Source organism: Neodiprion virginianus, chromosome 5 (genome assembly GCF_021901495.1).
Source record: "Neodiprion virginianus isolate iyNeoVirg1 chromosome 5, iyNeoVirg1.1, whole genome shotgun sequence".
Lineage (NCBI taxonomy): Eukaryota > Metazoa > Arthropoda > Insecta > Hymenoptera > Diprionidae > Neodiprion > Neodiprion virginianus.
Genome location: NC_060881.1, coordinates 30,684,323 through 30,704,010, shown reverse-complemented (window position 1 = coordinate 30,704,010; position 19,688 = coordinate 30,684,323). Strand labels below are relative to the sequence as shown.

The following is a 19,688-nucleotide window of genomic DNA, read 5'->3' as shown; positions in this document are numbered from 1 at the left end:
GCTTATCATGTTCGCTACTAGTTTGAGGAAAAAAGTGAATCTATTTCAGTGATTTTGTAGAAAATCGTCTTCTTACTGAAATGACCCACCGCAGAATGAAATCGAACGAATCTACGAAATTTTAAACAATCATGAAGCTACACTGATAAAAATTTCATTTGTTACAGTAATTAGAAAAATTCAGTAAAACAGGTATCGTTTAAAAAAATTGTTCGAATATTGTTGGAATTACGAAAAACGAGGTAGGCGTAACCATTTTGCGCTATCGTCAATCCTTTTTTGATAATTGCAACGCAAAATCAGTTTCTTCGGTTTACTCAACTTTTTTAGTTAAACAAGGCTTTAACATCGATTTATCGTTGCACAAGCATTAAATTTTCGCAACAATTGCAAGAAAATATAGTAACAGTGATCGTAATGAGAAAGAACAGTAACGGATACTAGACTTTCCGGTAACAGCTAGAAAACTAATTTTCATTTTCCTACCTAGAACTATATTTTTCGATTGTGGTGAAAAATGAAAATAGTTAAGGACTGAGCGGTAACCGGAACTAAAAATTTCTCTCAGTGTATGGCCGACCAATCTTCTCAAGTGAAAAATTGCAATGACTTGGTCAGAATCGTGAATTATACGAGGAGTTTGAAAGCCTATTCTGTCTGTTTCAGTTGCCTGTTCGACGGTGACTGTCCCGAAGTGTCAAGCGGCTTTGGTGACTCTGCAAGCCTTTCCATTCTTCAAACCGACATGCCTGTGTCGAGAGCCGCACGTCGATCCGGAATGCAACAGCTTTAGGGACTTCCTGTTCGATCATCCGTGCGTTTACGTTCTTAAAAAAGGTGGGGATTGAATCGAACGACTCACAGCCTCGAAAAAGTTTCACCTCGGAAAACGTTGCCCTCGTAACTACCGAACGAGGGTAGCCGGTGGTTTTTTAATTTCAAAGATTTCGGGCTCGCCTAAATCCCTTGCCTCGTCCTCGCTCGCAGTGATTCTCTTATCCTCGAGAACGATCTCGCGTACCTACATTTCACCTCCCGAATGTTATGTGCAAGTATCGGCTCTCGTTAAACCGCTCCATTCGTTTTCAATAGAAAAAAGCGCACCAAAGGGAGAAAGAGAAAGCACAAAGGGCGAATGAAATCGGGCTTAACTCTCATCCCCCGGTGTTTTGTATCTCTACACTCTTTTCATCAGAACTGAGCTGGCAGCCGTCGGCTCGTTGTTTCGTTAATTCTCTTATTTTTGCCCACATATCGCGTCCCTCACGATTTCCTAAAATTGTTACCAGCGGCGCGATGAACCGATAGCCCTGTAATCATTTATCCTCGATCATAGAAGGTGGGAGTATTATTTTATCTATTTTCTCTTCTTTTTATTTCTTATAACCCCCTCGAAATGATTAATCTCCTTAGAAACCTTGAGCAAAACTATCACCTACGGAGATTGTCAAGCGTAGCTACAACTCAACTTTACGACGGCCTCTTATTTCAGCTCAAACAATAGCAAATACAATTGTTTTCCTTCTTCCTTTCCTTTTATTTTTATTTTTTCTTCTTCAAGGTACACATACAGCCAGCTGTCGTAAAACGCGAGCGCGAGTCAACGAAATATTTTTCCGGCAAACTGTAGGTAAAGCAATTGTACGAAGATACCTGGAGCGCTATGTCATGTAGGTTATGCCCATATTCGCTCTTTGTTAGTTGTACAAATGTACATATACATGTATTCTCGAACTGTTTTAGATTAGGACGATATGTTTTTACGGCTGAAAGCCGATACCAAAATCCTTACGAAGTACATATCAGACTTTTAGCTCAAAAGAGTCACATGTGGTTTCAGGCACCTCTTACAAGGAAGCTATCCCAGTTCGATCTTTCCGATTTGATTTCTTTTGTAATACGTTACAGTAGACTAAAAACTAAGCCACACGTATTTTTTTTCTTTTTTTTATCTGCCATTAAACAATTTAAGCGGATGAAACCACTCTGCAAAGTAAGACGTGTCAAGGGGCGATTTGGTAGCCTTTTTTTCTATTGAGAAAATAACATTTTTCATTTCTCGTTATGATAAAACTCTTCGAGTTGGATTGGTTAAAAAATATTATACTCTTGTGGGTGAAACTGCCAAATCGCCCCTTGACATGCCTTACTTTGGAGGGTGGTTTCGGCCCCGTAAAGTGTTTAACGACAGATAAAAAAAAAATGCGTGTCGCTCTTAGTTTTTAATTTATTACTACATATTACAAAAGAAATCAAATCGTAGACATCGACCTGGGACAACTTCCTTTTTAGACTTGAGCTAAAAAAACTTTAGTACATCATGCTTCGGGAGAAGTTTTTTTTTTGTGGTAATAACTGACGTTTCAGCCTTGTTCAAGCTAAGATAAAAAAAAAAAAACGTTCCCCTAATTTGAAACTATCCAATATACTCTCGGCTCGGCTGAAGAAAGAGGGCGACTCCTGAGGCCAGTTTTAAATTTGATAAAGGATCGAGGATCACCCGATCGATGCACCGTCGCGTGTTATTGGCCCGCGCGAACAGTTGGGGATAGTGAGAAGGAAAGAAAGAGAGAAGCCGTCTCCTCGTACCGGAATCGAATAGAAAACGAAAGAAGCGCGACGCGATAGGCTTTCAATCGTACAGCCACGTTGCTATCGTTCCTTTTCCTCCGCTGCTGGCAGAGCTCTATCGACTCCGAGTGCTTTTGAACGTTCCAACGATTCCCAATTGCGGATAATTCCTGATGCACTTTTTCCACTTCCATTTCCACCCGACCGACTCGCGGTTCCCAAGGGAACAAAGGATCGTCGTACGAGGCTCACCGACCGCGACATCATCCTTGCACACAACAGTTCTCACACATTTTAGCTTCGGGCTGTCCCGGAAAAAACCGGAGAGTAAGAACCAAGCTGAAGTTATCGTACTTGAGTTCGCGATTCTTGTTGCAGATCCGCTTCCGGTGGAGCCACTTCCGACATGCAACCACGCGTTGAGCGTCTGTCAGCGAGGCAAGACCTGCGTCAAGCTCTTCGACGACTTCAAGACGAACTGCAAAGCCAGGGACGGTAAATGCAGAATGGAAAGTAGGTGAGTGGGGTTGCAGCATACGTTCCTGTTTCCTTTGCGTAATGCAGTTTTTCTCACGGAAAACACCGAGCTTTCCTTTCTTTTGTCGACGAAACATCCGGCGGTGATTCTTGGAATTGTTCTTCCTGTTCTTTCTTCTTCTTCTTCTTATTCGTTTTCTTCTCTCGCCTCTGCCGACTGCACCAACGAAACTGAGCCGGGACCAACTCTGGGTTAACTTTATAAACCATTTAAAAAGTGGTCTTTAAAATTAACCGATGTGGTCTCTCCGGGACGGATTAACTTCACCGTTTTTCTACTGCGACACGGTGCTCGGAATTCGACAGCCGTTGACGGCTGATTAGTGGAATCTATAGGAAGACCTTGCTTTCATACGATGATCAATCGTAACGTGGTAGTTAGATAGACGGCACGAAGTGGGTAAGTAATTTCGAAAACTACCCTTCGCCGCACGAATGGTGGTTGAGACAGGCAGTATCCTCGAGTCGCAGCAAGTAGGCAATATCAAAGTTGGAGATACAAATGTGTATACATGTATATACGTATATAATACCCGAAGAGTGGCGATTCAATCAAAGTTGGTTGTGTATTTCGGCGGTGCTCGTTCTTCGGCGAAATTAAATGCTATCATACCCCGCCCACCATGTTGTGTATATGTGTGTCTGGTTGAAGGGGCTGGTTCTTGGCACTTCTGCAGTGAGATACACTCTCCCTACCTTCCACCAACCAACCAACCCGCCTCTGCAGCAGCTGTCTCTGTGTTGTATACATGTATACATTGGTATAATGGCAACAGATACAGCTGCACGTTTCCTTAATTAAATGGGAACGCTCTCTCGACGACTTCGATTCCCTCGTGATCGTTCTGATCAATTCACGGAAACAGGGGATAGAAATTAAAGAGTTCCTAACCGAGGGTCTCCGAGTCAGAAGTCATCTAGGGACGCTCTGATCGGGGTCCTGAACTTTCCGTCATTTTTAGACTGAAATCAGCTTCCTCGATCACAGCTCGAAGGAACCTTTTTCCCGTCCTCGGAAGAGTGCCTTAGAGTTGAAGGAGAAGAGACGCGTTCATAGGTCCTTCCGACTGTATACGGTAGCACATCAAAGTCTCATGAAATTTTATATGTATTTATAAACCAGTCAATGTTAATTTGTTGACGAAGATTTGCAGGCGCCCGTTCTTATTACACTTCGCCCATATCGTCCATCCGCGGATCCATTTCCATTCGACATTGTCACCCACGATACGTGTCATCGGAATAGGATGAAGGATCATAATCCACACGACACGTTCATTGTCCGTCCTATTCCGGTGACACAATCACTTTTCATCTGGTAATGGAAGTCCCAGAAAAAGCGTCAGCATATTTCTAACTTGTAAGGCAGGCACATCTGTTTTCCAGCTGAAGGACGCGGAGAAACGGCGATCGGTCTTCCCGCTTGGTATTGAACTTAGCGGTACATATCAACGCGTGTAATCGGGTGATAAATGATCACGGTCTGATGCTGAGTTTTATCGACAAATCATGGAGCAGTGACGGAGTGGGTGGTTGGATTTTAGATCCCGTCGAAGTCTCTCTTCTGCATCCATCCCTCGCCTTCAGGCCATGGTTCTTGATGTGAATCTAGGAAAAACGTACGCGCACACACGTTACTCTGCAGCAACTCTTGGTATACTTTATTCACGCGTCGCACGGAATGTCAATTGGTGCTCGTTCGCCCCTTTTCTCGAGGAACGGGGCGCGTATGGAGTATAACGTAAAATTTAGTCAAGAGAGGAAAAGGCGAGCTTTCCACGTCGCGAGGCTACTACGTGCCTTGTTGGAAATTACTTTGATCCACCGTGAGGGCTTATGCCTTTGTCTTCACAGCACTATCGCTTGTCTCGCTCTCACTCTCCTGAACCCCGCACGCTGCATCCGGAGGCATACAGTTCCCTCCATTTCACGCTTCACACCGTTATACCAATTCACTCAAGCCATTTCCTAGAATCATCCATTAGCGGATCACCGAGATTACAACCACCTTCTAATCTCTATATCCTGTCCAAATTCAACTCAAATACCTCATTCATTAGTTGCTGCACCTTCAACTCCAGTGCAGTACATGGTCACTGCTTTACAACCTCGCAGGATGAGCCGGCGTCAAATCAAGTTCAGGAAAACTTTGAGGATCTGTTTTACCAAGGAAGTCTAACGAGCTTCTCGACTTGCTAATACGTGTTGAAAGATTTTCTTGCAGTGTATTGTTATCAACTCCACAGTCAAATGAAATGTGATACGCACAATATTTGAATGATATATGCCATTCTTATCATAGAATGTGCCAGTCCTGTCTTAGATATCAACTCAAGCTTCTCCAGCCCACAGAAGCTTCTTGGAATTTCATCCAAGCATTCATATCAACTCATCAATGATGTTTGATTAGGTTAAAGCTCAGGACTCGCTTCATCATTCACGGATCAAAAAATCACTTTACAATCTTGTATATAGCCAAGTCAATCGTGATTGTTTAGGATGAAAAATCGAGCTTTCGGACGTTGCCACTTTTCCATCCAAAAGTATGCACTTAACGTCTTCTGAGACCGGTAAGCGTGTCTGTTATCCAATTATATTTACCTTCCAGTTGGACGACCGGCTGTCCGTGATAGTTTAGCAAGCGTGCAGCAAGCACGGCCGGTTGATATTCCGCGCGAACGGATGAGCTCGTAGCTCGGAGCATGTCGTAATGATCAAGAGTTGGCTGCGCGTGAGATTCGACTGCAGCGTTTCGCGTCGGGTTGGCGGCTGGGGCAGTGGGTGGGTGACGTCAACGCGCTATGTGCGCCGGTTCGATAATTCAAGTCTCGACCGAGCTCGGGCCGACCAACCGTCTCTTTTTACTCTTCCTCGTCCGCGCCACCTGAGCTCTCCGACTCGCCTGCCTTAAATCGGGTTACCACTCAGCGCCCCATCGACCGGCCAAGCGGGGGTGAAAAGAGCGGGAAACCAAAAGATGAGGGAAATTAACGCTTCGGCTCGTTATACCTGTCCGATGTTGGCAGGTATAGCCACTCCGTGAATCGGGAAGCAGCGAGCCACTGCAATGCGGAATCTCATGCAGACGGAAAACAGCTCTGCAAAACCTTCCCCGGCTATTATAAGATGCTTCGGGAAAGAGATGCAAATTGATTGCACATGTCAATACGAATTTCGAGTCTGGATTCTAGACGTCAAATTTTCATTCCTTCCACGTAACTAATAAAAGATGATATAATATTACGGGATGAAGTTTGTTTTTTTACTTCAACGTTCTGCTACCGGCTGCTTGTAACTACTATCAACCGAAACTTCAAGACTTTATGTAATAACGTGAAAAAGACAAAAACAAACTTTATGAGTACCAAATGACGATTTTGGTTATTATTCGATGTGTAGAATCAAAATTCATTAATTCGAATATAAACTCACCACCCTGCCCCAAAAAAAAAAAATTTGTTTTTGTCGACCTGTGTTATTTCACACTCGGTCAAGCACTTTTTAAAGGCCCGGAGCTTCTTTCGCATCCTTTATGAGCTTTGTGAGCGGTGAAATGATGACGATGGATGAATATATGCATCATACCGTTTTCCAGTATACCGAATTGATTTGTAAAATCCTCGTGCTCGTGTTCCGTTGTTCCCCTTTGACCTGTCACATATCAGGTGGAAAGTATGTAGAGGTATTCAATAACCGTTAACGCAATACGAATGATATGCTATTGAATTTGCTGGCTGAATATTTATCGGAACAATTGACCCATTTTTACCGCCTCTCATCTCTCCGAATCGTGAACAAGGTACATCCATATACATACAACGGAGAATATCGATTTGTTTCCTTGCGAGTTGAATTGCATTTGTAAAGCTGTCGGTAGGCAGCGGGACAATTCAATCACGGTACTTCTGAGATATGAAACAATATTTGTACAGCTTCTTAGTTTCAATATTATAAGTATAAATCTTGTACTTACCTCGAGGTAATCTCGTTATGAGATTCTCCCTCTTCCGCAAAGAGGAATCTTCCGTCTCCCATTCATTGCCCGTTTAGTATAACAATGCTCATATCGGGCGTATAAAGCGATGTGAGGAGAAGCCCAAGACTCTTGCTTCACAGGTCATGCGGTATAATATGTAAGGAAGGAAGCAGTGAATTGTCGAAATTCAACAGATCGCCAATTTGCGTTGACTACTTTCCTTCCCTTAATTCGTGTTTGGGTCGCCGATTTGACGGCTGCAGATTATTACCGCAGGTTACGGTCTTTGGACCAAGCTCGCCTCGGCAGGTGGCATCTGGAGAAAATCAGAGAGAGAGAGAGATAGAGGAGCAAGTGGGATAGCAAGCAAGGGTAGATATTCAAGAGCTAGCGAGTAAGGGGCAAGTCTTGGGCGATAGCGATCGTGATCTTAATTAACAAACGCAATTAGACGGTCCGGAATACTGGTTACGTGGCAGCGTAACGGCGACCCTGAGGCAGATGGGTACAAGAGACGGAAAATGGTGAGAGGGACTGGTAAGATGTAATTAGATAAATTCATAATTCCAACTGTAACTGAATTTCGCCACTTTTAGACTTTGGTAAACACGGTCATGGCCGCAGCTATACCTGCATCTCTCTAACGTTGGTCTGCCTGGGCCGTATATACGAAAACCCCATTTCATCTCAGGTAATCAACTAATGACGTAAGACGTAGACTGCGGTGTTCCTGAACCCTCAAGACTACAGATCCACCGTCTCGGCTAACTTTTGCCGCCGAGTTTAAAGCGATATATGTATTTGTATAATAAAATTCTCATGCAAATGATCAACTTCGACTTCAGAAGAAACAAACAACGCGAGTATTAAATGAAACCCGTCTCATGAATTATTTCCACATTCCATCTGACGTGTACCTCGCATACTCTACTTACCCCGCGAACCGTGAAACTTTTGTTCCGAGGATCATTTTTTTTTTTTTTCTTCTTTCGTTCCGTTTCTTTTTTGTGCGATGACTGTTATGCCGAGGCTAAATCGTCCGATTGTGTTTAAACGGAGAGTCTAGTCTAGTAGTTCGGGATGTTTCTGCAGTCGGGACTTGATATTCATTTGTGTAAACTACCCTACTCCTCGAACCGTGCAATTTGGAAATTACAACGGTGTTCTTATCTTCCATTTTTTCCACGAGGAGTACCCTGATGAGTTAAGAGCCTGGATTTGTCGAGCAAATAGGCATGGTAGTCGGGCATTGAGAGAAAGAGACGCAGTTATCAACTGCACGACGGAGTGATACGGAATCCCACTCATGAGTAAGAGATGAGGACTCACCACGATGATTATAAATGAAAAGCGTGCAGTTCTTTGTTAGATTTCTTAGCGACGAAGTTCAAGGCGTAAAGATCACGAGCGTAGCGTCTGAATTCTGAAGGGTCTTGTCATATCAAAAAAGGGAAAGAAACGCCTGCGTGCTGCACGCGTGAGCGCGTGAAAGGAAGAATTTGTACATCTCTAATATTATTTTTCCGGGTAGGAATCAGATTTCTATCTAGCGGTGAATCGATTCCTTTCCCTCTTCTGCGAAAATTGGGGAACGAGAATCTGAGAGGTAAGAGTTTGAGGTTCGGGTCAAGAGACAGACTTTAACGACGATGGTACGTCCGTTTCCTCTCAGCGTCTCCTTCCCCATAACGTTCAAGTTTCCTCTTTTCTATTCCACGATGGAAATTCACTTATATTATCAGGTGTTTTTTCACCCCATCTTAAAGATGACAAAAAATACAAAAATCCAGTTTAGCGTTAGCTATAGCGCTCTCGCGTCAAGGGGTTGTTGCGGCGATGAAAGCGGAATAACATCAACTAGGGCGTAATCGATACACGAATTAGTCGACCTGTGATTATCGCGAGTTCGCCGCCTCGTTAAGACAACCTTTTCGCGCCTGTAACCCACGAGGCATCAGGCAGCTTGTATAGCTGGTCTGTTCTATATGTAACTCGACGTAGTGTACGCTCAACGGTGCAGGTTGTTGCTGTACCCAAGCATGCTGGAACTAGTCGATAAACATATTGTAGTATAGACGGGGTAAAATCCGATTGGATTTCCCAGTATACCGACACAACAGTAGCTGTTTTATTCTCACCGAATTTCAGCCTCAGGGTCCGTTTACGAGGGTCAACTCCACCTCGTGGCACTGTTTACTATCTATTAATCGCGCGATGATTGCTGAATTTGTCGTTATCTCGAGCCACCCTTATCCCTTCCGCCTCCTCTTCCTCGTATATACCTCATTCCCCTAGTCCCTTCACTCCTCCTGTCCTCTGCAGTGTCGACGCGCCGAGGCTAATTGCCAAGTCAGTGGGAGATGGAAGCGGAATCGGAGTTGAGATTGGGGCAGTGAAGAGGGGTGGGGGGGCAACTTTGAGGAGCGGCCAGTTTGCAACGGTATATTCCGATTAAATCCTCCTCCTTCCCTCTCCTCACTTATGTGAAAAGCACCACCCAACGCCAGGAGTACACAGGATAAATACACCATTGAATGAACACTTGAGAAATGCCACCAGCGATTAAACAACCATCTTAAAATCACTATGCAAAGGTATAATTTTCTGCAGTTTGTTTATTTGCTGGTTAATGTTTATTCACCGGTGTAGTCAACCGGAGCAAACGGAGCTACATTTTGTGTTGTTCCGTACTCAGACTGTAGCTTCGGTTGGCTGTCTACTGTCGTTCAGTGGTGAGTTTTGACAAAAATTCCAGGTATACATGAACACACACAGTCACTCAGATATTAAGACTCTGGGACTACGAGTAAACTTACTTAGTATCCCGTTTGTTCCGCCTTGCCCCGTTTCGCCTCGCCGCTTCGTATCCCTTCAGGATCGACCGCGTAGTGTAGAGACCTCCATCGGCGATGATTCCCCATTGATTTTCTCTCGACGCTCTCTCCACGTTAGGGAGGAGAGGTTGGTAGGATGAAGGAGAAGGGGTATCGGACACCCAACCTCGGAGTCAAGTCCCTCTGGCCTAGGCGCACTGGAGGCGTACACGTGTGCACATATGTACATGAGGCGGCTTATGTATAGACGCCTCTCCGTATGTGCATACATGGAAGAGATATGTATACGTACGGCGAATAACGATTTGGCGAGAGGGGTTCCCTCGGGAGTTGGTGTGCACCATTTATATCCATATTCTTTAAACCACGCATCCAGCAGCGGCTCAACTCCCAGCCGATGCTCAGAGGTACGCGAATTCTCGCGTCCATCCCTGGAGTGTCCACTGCGATTGGGTCCGAACCGATTCGAACACGTTCGCATATTTGCGCTGGTAGCGCTCTCTTCAGTTTGCCACGAAGCCGCGAGCTGATCCCGAACGATGAGGACGAGCCGCGTGCTATCACCTCCTCGCACTTGTGACAGATATATCTTCGTATGACCTTGGTGGATCCCTAAAATCGGTGGCTGCTGGCTGTGTCGCTGCTCCCAGAAAAATGAACAGAAAGAGAAAAGGAAAACCTAAATTACTCAAATGACCTTTCTTTTGTCAATAACAATACCGCGCCTTGGATCCAAACCTCAAGATGGTTAACCTTTGTGCCACGGGTTCGGCATATAAGAGGTCAAGTCACGGTGGTCGAACTTTTTGTTGCGTCTAATACGGGTCTCGCTCATCTTCCCTGCACGTTTAGACACTATAGCTTATACCTTTATCTTGGCACGTACCCGCAGGTATAGGATGCTTTCCGGCATGTGCACAACTTCAAGGCGATAATGTTTTCTTGGAATTGAGACGTCGGGACGCACCTAATAAGTCCTGTACATGTTGTTACAGAGGCAGATGTAACCGCGATTTACACGCATTTTTTTCGCTGGTATATTTCTTGAATGGGGGAAAAATAAATGTGAATCGAAAAAATGGAAGAACTTTTATGCAGTGTGTAGGTTTTGAGTATAAGAATGTATTGGTTTCTCGAATTTGATTAGTCTCTTCTATCCACAGATGACAATTAGTAGCATGAGCTATGCAGCTATAAGAGTTTTGTCCCAATTGGTATTATTGTGGGTACGCGTGAGTTATGTTAGAGTTAGTGTATGTATGTGTGTCTGTCCTTGCTGTACCGATCGAAGGTCAAAATCGCACTGCTTTACCAACAAGAGTGAATCTTGAGCCTGCATGAAAATAAGTCAAAGCTCGCACATGCGCGGTCGGACGTTCAGTCTGCTAACTTTCACCGTTGCCTCTGCGCACGTTATGTAAAGGAAATCTTTACACCCGCAGGTTAAAAATACGGTTAGCTCTTACTGTCAAGTGTAGAATATGTAACATACGCATAAAGAGGCGATGGATGAAAGAGTTCCATTGTCTGGGGGATCTGCAGATGAGGTTACACGCGCGGTTTATTCGAAACTGGAAAATTAGCGATAAGGTGAAAGGTAGCGTGGTGTAACTCTTTGGTAAAATACGTAGGCATGAGATAATAACTGAGATCAAATCTTTTTGCGGGTGCAGATAAGTGATTTACAGTTGACGTGATGAAAATTTCCGTGATGCGCTTACCACGTCAGACCGACCGAGAGTCGAGGGCCCCATTCACCCTCTTCGATCAGCCGGAAGTTGATCGAGGAAGTACCGGAACCGTGCCTGCAATGCGACGAACCCCGACTTACCTGTAACCCATGCCGCGCGCTGCCGCCTCGCGATAAGACGCGATTCAGATAAATCTGAAGCTCCTACTCGATTCGTTCGGATTTGCTGTTTTCGCACTGCAACGTTCGAAGTGCCCCCCACCTACCGCCAAAGCCTCGGGGGTTTGGCAGACAATTCCGCCGACAAAGTATGGAGGATATTTCAACGAGACTTCTCCTCTCTCGATTAATTTCAGCGGAAATGTTTTTCCTTGAAATGGATTGGAGGATAAATATGTATACATGATGGAAAAAACTCAATAAAACACAAACAAACATTGTAAACGTAACCGTATCACGATAAGCCTAAAATACGGTACACGTTGCTCAAAAGAAACGGAAAAAAAAAGAGAGAAGAATCGAATCGATTTCAAATAAAAACCCAATGAAGTTTGAACAACAATTTTTCATCCACCCGATTACGCATATGTTTATGGATATACAAAGACCTTTGCCTTGTAAAAACAATTTGCTGCTGTATTATACGGACGTAACATAAGCTGTTCACAAAACAACTGTGTCTCATGAAAAATTTCCCACCACGCTGCACTGCGTCAAGTACAATGAGAATTCCACGGAGATGAATATCACCGGACCCAGGTTGAGAGGGAATTTTTTTCCTGCTTACTCAAGCTGATAATTGCCGCACTTTCTCTCGTCCCTGTTACGTAACCACCCTTTGTTAGAATTTCCCAGTAATTATCACCGCCATCGCTTATCGTTACCTGCTACATCCACCACGACATACGTTAATTCGCACATACGCATTCACATCCCGCGATAGGGGTGCGACCTCGCCGACCTATAAAGTAGCGGCGATAGTTTGGGGCGAAGTCCTTATCGCGTCGTTTTCTTGTCGCTTTGGATATGTGCGCGGAGAGGTCCGAGGGGAGCAAAGCGCCCTTGATATCGCCGATAGACGGTAGAAAGTGACATTAGGTTCTGCCCGGTTCACGTCGTATTCACAGAAGAGTTTTCAGCCGAAGGTAACCTTTGATTTCAGCTACGCCTTGCGTGAGCTTGCGAACGTGTCACAACAATATAATAAACCTGACTCTCTCCCATTCCACTGGTGTTGATGTTACTTTTGTGAAATGGTATGATTGTGTGCGCGGCGTAGCGGTAATAAAAAAAAAACGAGGCGAAAAGAAAAAGTCGCGGTATCGCTCGTGGCATTATTCACTCAATCAATTTAACACTGCACAGAATAAGCGTCAACGATACTAATTGGGGGGGTCGACGACAAACCTTCGGGGGATTATTCAGCCAGACGAAAAAATTTAATCAAGAAACAATCGTCGTCTTGTGATAAATAATGAGAGGTGGAGAATTGGAGATCACGTCCTTTCGACTTTGTTGAGCTTCCATGACTGCTAAAGTTCGACTGAACGAAGTTCCAGCAAATAGGTAAACGCAAACTTTCTGCGGAATCACTCTGAAACGTCTTTGTTCTCTCAGTAACATTGTACGTATATAAAAAATGAGATTGTGTTTGTCTGATTCTCCGACAAAGTTTGTTTAAACTTTTAAGTAGACATCTTCCGAATAAAGCTATAGATGCACTGCCGGCATGGTTTACCTCTCATCGTGTCAAAGCATCCTTGCAAAGTCGGATAGACGTCCTCCGTGGATGGCTTACAACTGATAAGCGTCTTTCATTTATGACTTGTTGTATCTTGACCTGAGTTTATCTCAGTTACAGCAGCTGCAACCCGCGTCCAAATATTGATAATATAGACAGTATGAAGTAGTCTACAGACACTGTACTTACGTTTCCGCAAAACGAAAGCTCGCGGAGAATTGAACCCTTTAACAAAGCGTGAAGGCCAAAGGCTGTTGATAGCAGCGAGTGGCAGTCCTTCGGTAACAATAGAGCACAACGTCGCTACATATCAGAGGACAGTCATAATTAACCCCTTTGTCGAGCGAGCGTGTCTCTGTGCGGTATTGTAGGTATCGATTCCACCATGCATCGCATGGCTGACGCGTACAGAGCGGTTGGATGCACGGTGGTTCGATCGGAGTTGTGTTGACAGTAAGCTTTTGAAGCAGGCTATCGACCGTGTGATGACAGTAAGAACGCGTTGGGTGATCGAGAGAATAGACGGGAATAAGGGTTATTAAATAACCCAGTTCATCGAGGTTTCGCCCGTGGCTACCGCCTCACTTACATACAAAGCCGACGCCGTCACACTTTGGAAAGCAATTACGTGTAAGGTGAGTGATTTTACGAGCAATACTTCAAGTCCCTGCGATAGACTGTGCACAAGAAGTTTGCACGAATCCCGGCACTTTTCCATTCTTTAAATTCCACATCTCCCGCCCTCTGCAGCCTTCGCCTGGTTCGTGAGGTTGTTGCTTCGGGCAAATAGTCGATTAAAGATGAGGAGAGTATAAAAATTATCATGCCAAGCTCTCGACTCGGTGGTAGCGTTGGATATTTGCGGTACATCAACGACGTAGCGGATAACGAGGAAGCGACGGTAGCTGCTTGCGTCTTCGTTAACGAGCACCTCCACCTCTGGAGTAGACAAACAGTTGAACCTCATCGATCGACTGACGTGTGTGGACTTGGATACATGAGGTGAATTTCGAGGAAAGGCCAACCAAGGTGTGAGGAAGGTGGATTGTAATTTTGCCAGGTCTTTGGATGCCGTAAACTCCACCGTCATGCGAAACGTGAACGTAGGATACAAAGTCGTGTAAACTGACACTCTAAATGGGCCCTGTTCAAATTCGAATGCGTTTCATCACCCACTGCGATAAGTTGCCAGGTTTCAACGTCCCAAAATCGTTGGAGTATTCATAGCGGGTGTGACAATTCAGATGAAGAATTTTCAGGCACACCTGGCAGAGGATCACTTTAATTCACGCCGTTTTTCTGTAAGCTCGCCTTGAAAGCCACCGCGACGGAAGAAGCCAATATTGCATTGACAAATTGAGACCAAGCGACGAGGAGCATAATTCTTACCGGTGTTTGACAATCGAACAAGACGTGGTTCAACTTCTAGACGTAGTTCAATTTACTACGCATCACCGTGAGTTAAAGAAACTATTTTTCATCTGACGAAAACTCACGTGACACTCGACGGCTTTCCAATTCAACTTATCCCACGTTCATTTCTGAAACCAACAATTTCAGCTGCAGTATAAATCACGAACATGTGTCTGAACACTCCGGGTTTCATTGCACTTAGTTTTTATCGCTACTGTGATTCACGGAGCTGTTAAGTTCAGACGATCTCGCTCTCTTTTTCTTCATCTTACGATGGAATGAGTAGAACACAATAACAAAAAAGATGAGCCGTGTATACGTCTTAAACAGTTCTCCAGTCCGTGCGAAAAATATATATGAGTTCACCTCAAGTTGGCGAATTAGGACAATCAATGGTTAAGGAGAAATCGGATGAGGTAGTATAAGCGTTGCAGTTCATCAGAGTTAGAAAAGAAACTACGGTATAAAGCGTCCGCGTAAAGTATAAGGTACACATACATCCAAGTTTGCACACAGTGACTATGAAGTGGAAGGAAAATCTGTCGGTCATGACAAGCTTATTTTTCAGTCCCCCAAATCGACCCGGTTGCGCCGTTCCTTTCACCTCTACTCATTGCGGAGTGAGTTGATAGGGTGCGAATACATATTGAAAAGCGTTGAGATGGTGCGAGAAGCTTCAAGGCATCGTCGTGCTGAGGGAGAGTCGGCTACTAATTACCAATTACTTACAGTGGTTCCAACTTCACTGCGTCGTCCTAATTGCGGTCCCGTCAGTTTGCCCTGATGATATAATTTGTGGTATTCCTACAAGAACGTTGCCCAGATTTAGTACGAATACCGTCAAGTTACTTCGAAAGAACTGTGATCTGATCAGAACACCAGGTTTGAGTTGATAATGAAAACGGAATTTAAAGACAGACAAAATACCGGTTTAATCTGGGTTGAGTACCTACCACATCATCAGTTGCATGCTCACCAAGTACTGCATCAGAATCCGGATTTCAATACCGCATAATTAACATGGACCACTGCTCTAGCTGCCACGGCACTGTAGGGGATTTTGAATGGACGGTGTGAATTATTTTCGAAATCCAGGTACTGGACGTAGTGTTACGAGGGTGGGAAAATTTTCAAACAACTCGGCACTCGATGGTAACTGCATTCAATTATTGATTTCCGTCGGTCCTCGAGTCAATAATTAACCTATGCGTATAGCCAAAAGAAGTAGGTCGAGATAAATTACAGACACCGGTGGGACCAACTGAAATATACGAGGTTCGGATAACTTGGAAACAGTTAACGGCATGTTTCATACCGAATAGGTACATATGTGCCTGGTGTATTGGTTTGTAGAACGATTCGAGCGTCTGCAGGGCTTTGGTCGGAAATGGGTTTCCTTGGGGAAAGAGGACCCGACCGTTGTACTTTTAATCGAAGGTTCGAGAGGCAAAAGGAAAAAGAGCTACGTCGATGTAACGCACGGTTCGCGTGCGCATTTTGTTGTCTTTCGTTACTCACTCTCCACCCCAACAACGCGGACCACCCGCGTTTCTCTACGTGCTCAACTGGATTGCGGTCAGATGGACTCGCGCGTGGTTCTGCAATTCCCGATGGAAGTGGACAGTGGTGACGGTCTACCTGTCCAATGTGATTTGAATTTCGAACGAGGTATTTGGACGCTGTCCCGAACACAACGGTGGCTGGTTTTTGATTCCGAGTGCAGCCGGCGCTGCAGAGTTATCGATTCGCCTTGACATTTCCACGCTGAAGCAAGTCCAGCAATAGCATATGCGGCCGCAATCCTTTTCACTCCAACTCATATTCACTTGGGTATAGTTCAGGTATAAAGTTGCTCTTGAAAATTACTATCACCTCCACTGCTGCAATCTTTGAGCATCGTAGACTACACACAGCATCATCGATCCCTTTCGTAAACCCGTTACAGGAAAACATTTTCGAAGGGGAGGCGGAACGAGGGACGAAGTAGAACATTTCGTCGTCCTGAACGAGCGAAGGCCCACGGCTGGCGGTATAATTTAGTTTGCATCATGCCGGTCATCGATCGCCAAGCGATCTTCACATGGGGCAGAGTAACACGGAGATGACGTACAATCTCGAGCACGCGGTGAATAGTTAGTGGAAAATTTCCCTGGCTGGGCAGGATTAATCGGCGTCTTCCGCCGAATGTCTTGACCATTGTTTGCGGTTGATACCAGCAATCCAGTTAGCCCCAGCCCTTCAGATAGCCAAGAAACCCGAGGAGAGAGAGAGTGAAAGCAGGGAAACGTCTGCACCTTGTTTTACCGCGTAATCCATTCACCGAGGTTCTAATCTACATCCATATGATTTGCCACCAACTTTCCTCGCGTTAAATTGATTCCCACATCTCGTTATGAATCGTTTTGCAATCCCGTATCACAAGCCCGATGATAGCACACGCCATCTAGATAATTAATTATTTGCGGAGTCAGAGTTTAAATCACAATAACGAAGTGTTTATTAAATGAAAATGGTTAGATTTAGAACACAATAACAAAAGGTGAGTTCAAATATTTGATTTAAAATAGAAATTTAAATGTAACTAGTTTGAAAAAAAAAAAAATAATGTAAATTCGCAAAACCTAAATGGGACGTAGGAAAAAATTTCACGTGACAAAATTCTAGCAAATTACACGGTTAACTTTACTGATGAAGAAGCGGGAGAATTTTGAAGAACTGCGTTAATCGAATGCAAAAATTGAAGGGAAGTCTCTTATTGAACAATGTTTTCCTTAGAGGTTGGAAAAATATTGACGAACTCCCTGATTGGCTCCCAATAATTTGCAGAAAGCCGAACCAATCGAAAAGAAGGAACAATTTTTCGCGCCTTTTAATTTGCTGATTCATTTCTACCCCCTGGACCCAGGGTAGTGGGACAATTACGCCCACTACCACTCTTCTCTCGGGTGTAGGTAAGAATCCTCTCTTGTCTTTCGTCAACAGGCCAGCCTTCCTAGGTTATCGTTAAGATTACTTCATTCTACAGTGGAGGAAAAAAAAAGCACAAATCGCACAAGCCGTTTGAAGTAGGAATAACCAGAAAAATTTCCGCAAGCGGTTAAAGAAAATGAAACAACCCATGAGGTAAAGAAAAAGTATGAAACAATTTGGAATAAACTGCAGAGTGTACCTAATATCTTGGGGAAGATGACATCGAGGATGTAACATAGGATAAAAAAAAACGATCGGTAGAAATTGCGTCGCCCTCACGTTTGGCCTCGCCGTAGTCATCCTAGTGGTCCTAGTTTTCGTTTCCTCACAATTCTCTGCCGGACCCTCGAAATAAGCAGCCGCCTCTTTCCCGAGCTTGAATTCAACTTTGTCGGTTCCTTTATTGTTGTCATTTCGTTAAAGAAAATTTCTCTCTATTGTCCTTTTTGGATAAAATATCTTTACCGGAATTTTGTTGTACTTTCATTTGGTGATTTCTAACATAGCACTAATTTATTGTTAATGTCTTATTGTTATATCTGATTAGGTGGGGGCGAAACTGCGAAAAATTAAGAAAATAGACGGGTCACAACATCAAATTTTCAATGACGCGAAAATCTAATTCATAGAATTTGAAAACTTAAAAAGTCTCAGTACAGAAACGCCCAAATAACAAAAGGTCAAAATATTAAATTTTGACGATTCTACATTTTGGCTTTGTATATTCTTATTCCTCCTGCCAGCGTCCGATTTTACATTTTGACTTTTTTATACTTCACTTTTCTGTAATTAAAAATACTGTGAATTAGATTTTCACATATTTGAAAACTGGATATTGTGACCCTTCTATTTACTGATTTTATCTGCATATTTTTCTCCACCTTAACAGATTATATGGGCGATGGAAATCTCGATTACCAGATACGTGGAATAAGCTTAATGATTATTCCAGACCTCGTTAAATTATTTCAAGACTAACGACTTGGGCGAACCAGTGAAACTTTTATCATCAACCGTGTCTACTATAGAACCGTGCGATGCGTAGAGATTGTCTCTACAATTTATCGTGGTCTTGTGAGTACGCGCAGAATCCTGAAGTCCTTAACTCAAGCGTGTATTTTACGAGTTAAAAATGCTGAAAAGCCGAGCGAGTCGTAACGCAAGATGTGGATCTTGTTGAGGGATAAGGACAAGGCGACATTGGTCAAGCAACGAAATGACATTGTTGAAGATGTATTCTCCGGAAGCGTTCCAGCGATATTTCGGAGACTCCTTTCCAAGGATGACTGCACTTGCGTGAGATTGGGTCGGGTCAGGGATCTGGGTTCTTCTACGCTACGAGAGCGAGTGAGGAAGCCCGGGTGCTCGTTGAGGAAGGATCAGAAGTCAGAGAGGCCAATGCCGGGGGACGGGAAATTGCTTGAAGCCACCCAGTCTCGGCTTTCTCGGCTTGCGTTAATTCAACTGGAGCAACTTCTGCAACGACGTCGCGTGCAGGAGATTCGAAAGTCAGACCATGACTCCCTGTAGAAACAACGTAAACCATGTCCACCAAATCAATTAATCACGATTCCGAGAATCCAGAACTCGGTAACATCTGTCCGTAAAGTGAGTAGAAAGGGTTGACGGTGAACAATGTAAAATATATTTCACTGACTCTTTAGGGTGAAACAGGCTCTTTGCGCTGTGGGGAGGGGGTCAGTTTCGAGACAAGGCTTCACAACGCCAGTCGAGATCAGGAGGTGCCGGAGGTCGGTAATTTTTGCAATTCCTTAGGGATTATCGACCGCCGCTTGTGATGGGATCTGGCTCCCCGTTTACTCGGAATTTAATTACAGACGTTCGTTAAAGTCCTTCCGGCATTGTTTCCTGCTTTATCTACATCTCCCGAGAACTTCTTGGAAAGACTTCGTGGACTCCTCGTTCACCCGGTTCACACTATCGTTTTTACATCCT

The 19,688-nt window shown here is 44.2% G+C and overlaps 1 protein-coding gene across 4 annotated transcripts in view; it reads left to right on the top strand.

Annotated features, from left to right (window-relative positions):
* LOC124304935 (uncharacterized) overlaps window positions 1-19,688 on the top strand; it is a 63,365-nt gene that overhangs the window by 28,920 nt on the left and 14,757 nt on the right. For all 4 annotated transcript variants that reach the window (XR_006908293.1, XM_046763742.1, XM_046763740.1 and 1 more), the window contains exons 3-4: window positions 667-837; window positions 2,950-3,088. Coding sequence is in view for 3 of the 4 variants with exons in the window: in XM_046763742.1 (XP_046619698.1) it covers window positions 667-837; window positions 2,950-3,088 (310 nt within the window). In the remaining variant the exon portion in view is untranslated. The remainder of the gene's footprint in view (window positions 1-666; window positions 838-2,949; window positions 3,089-19,688) is intronic.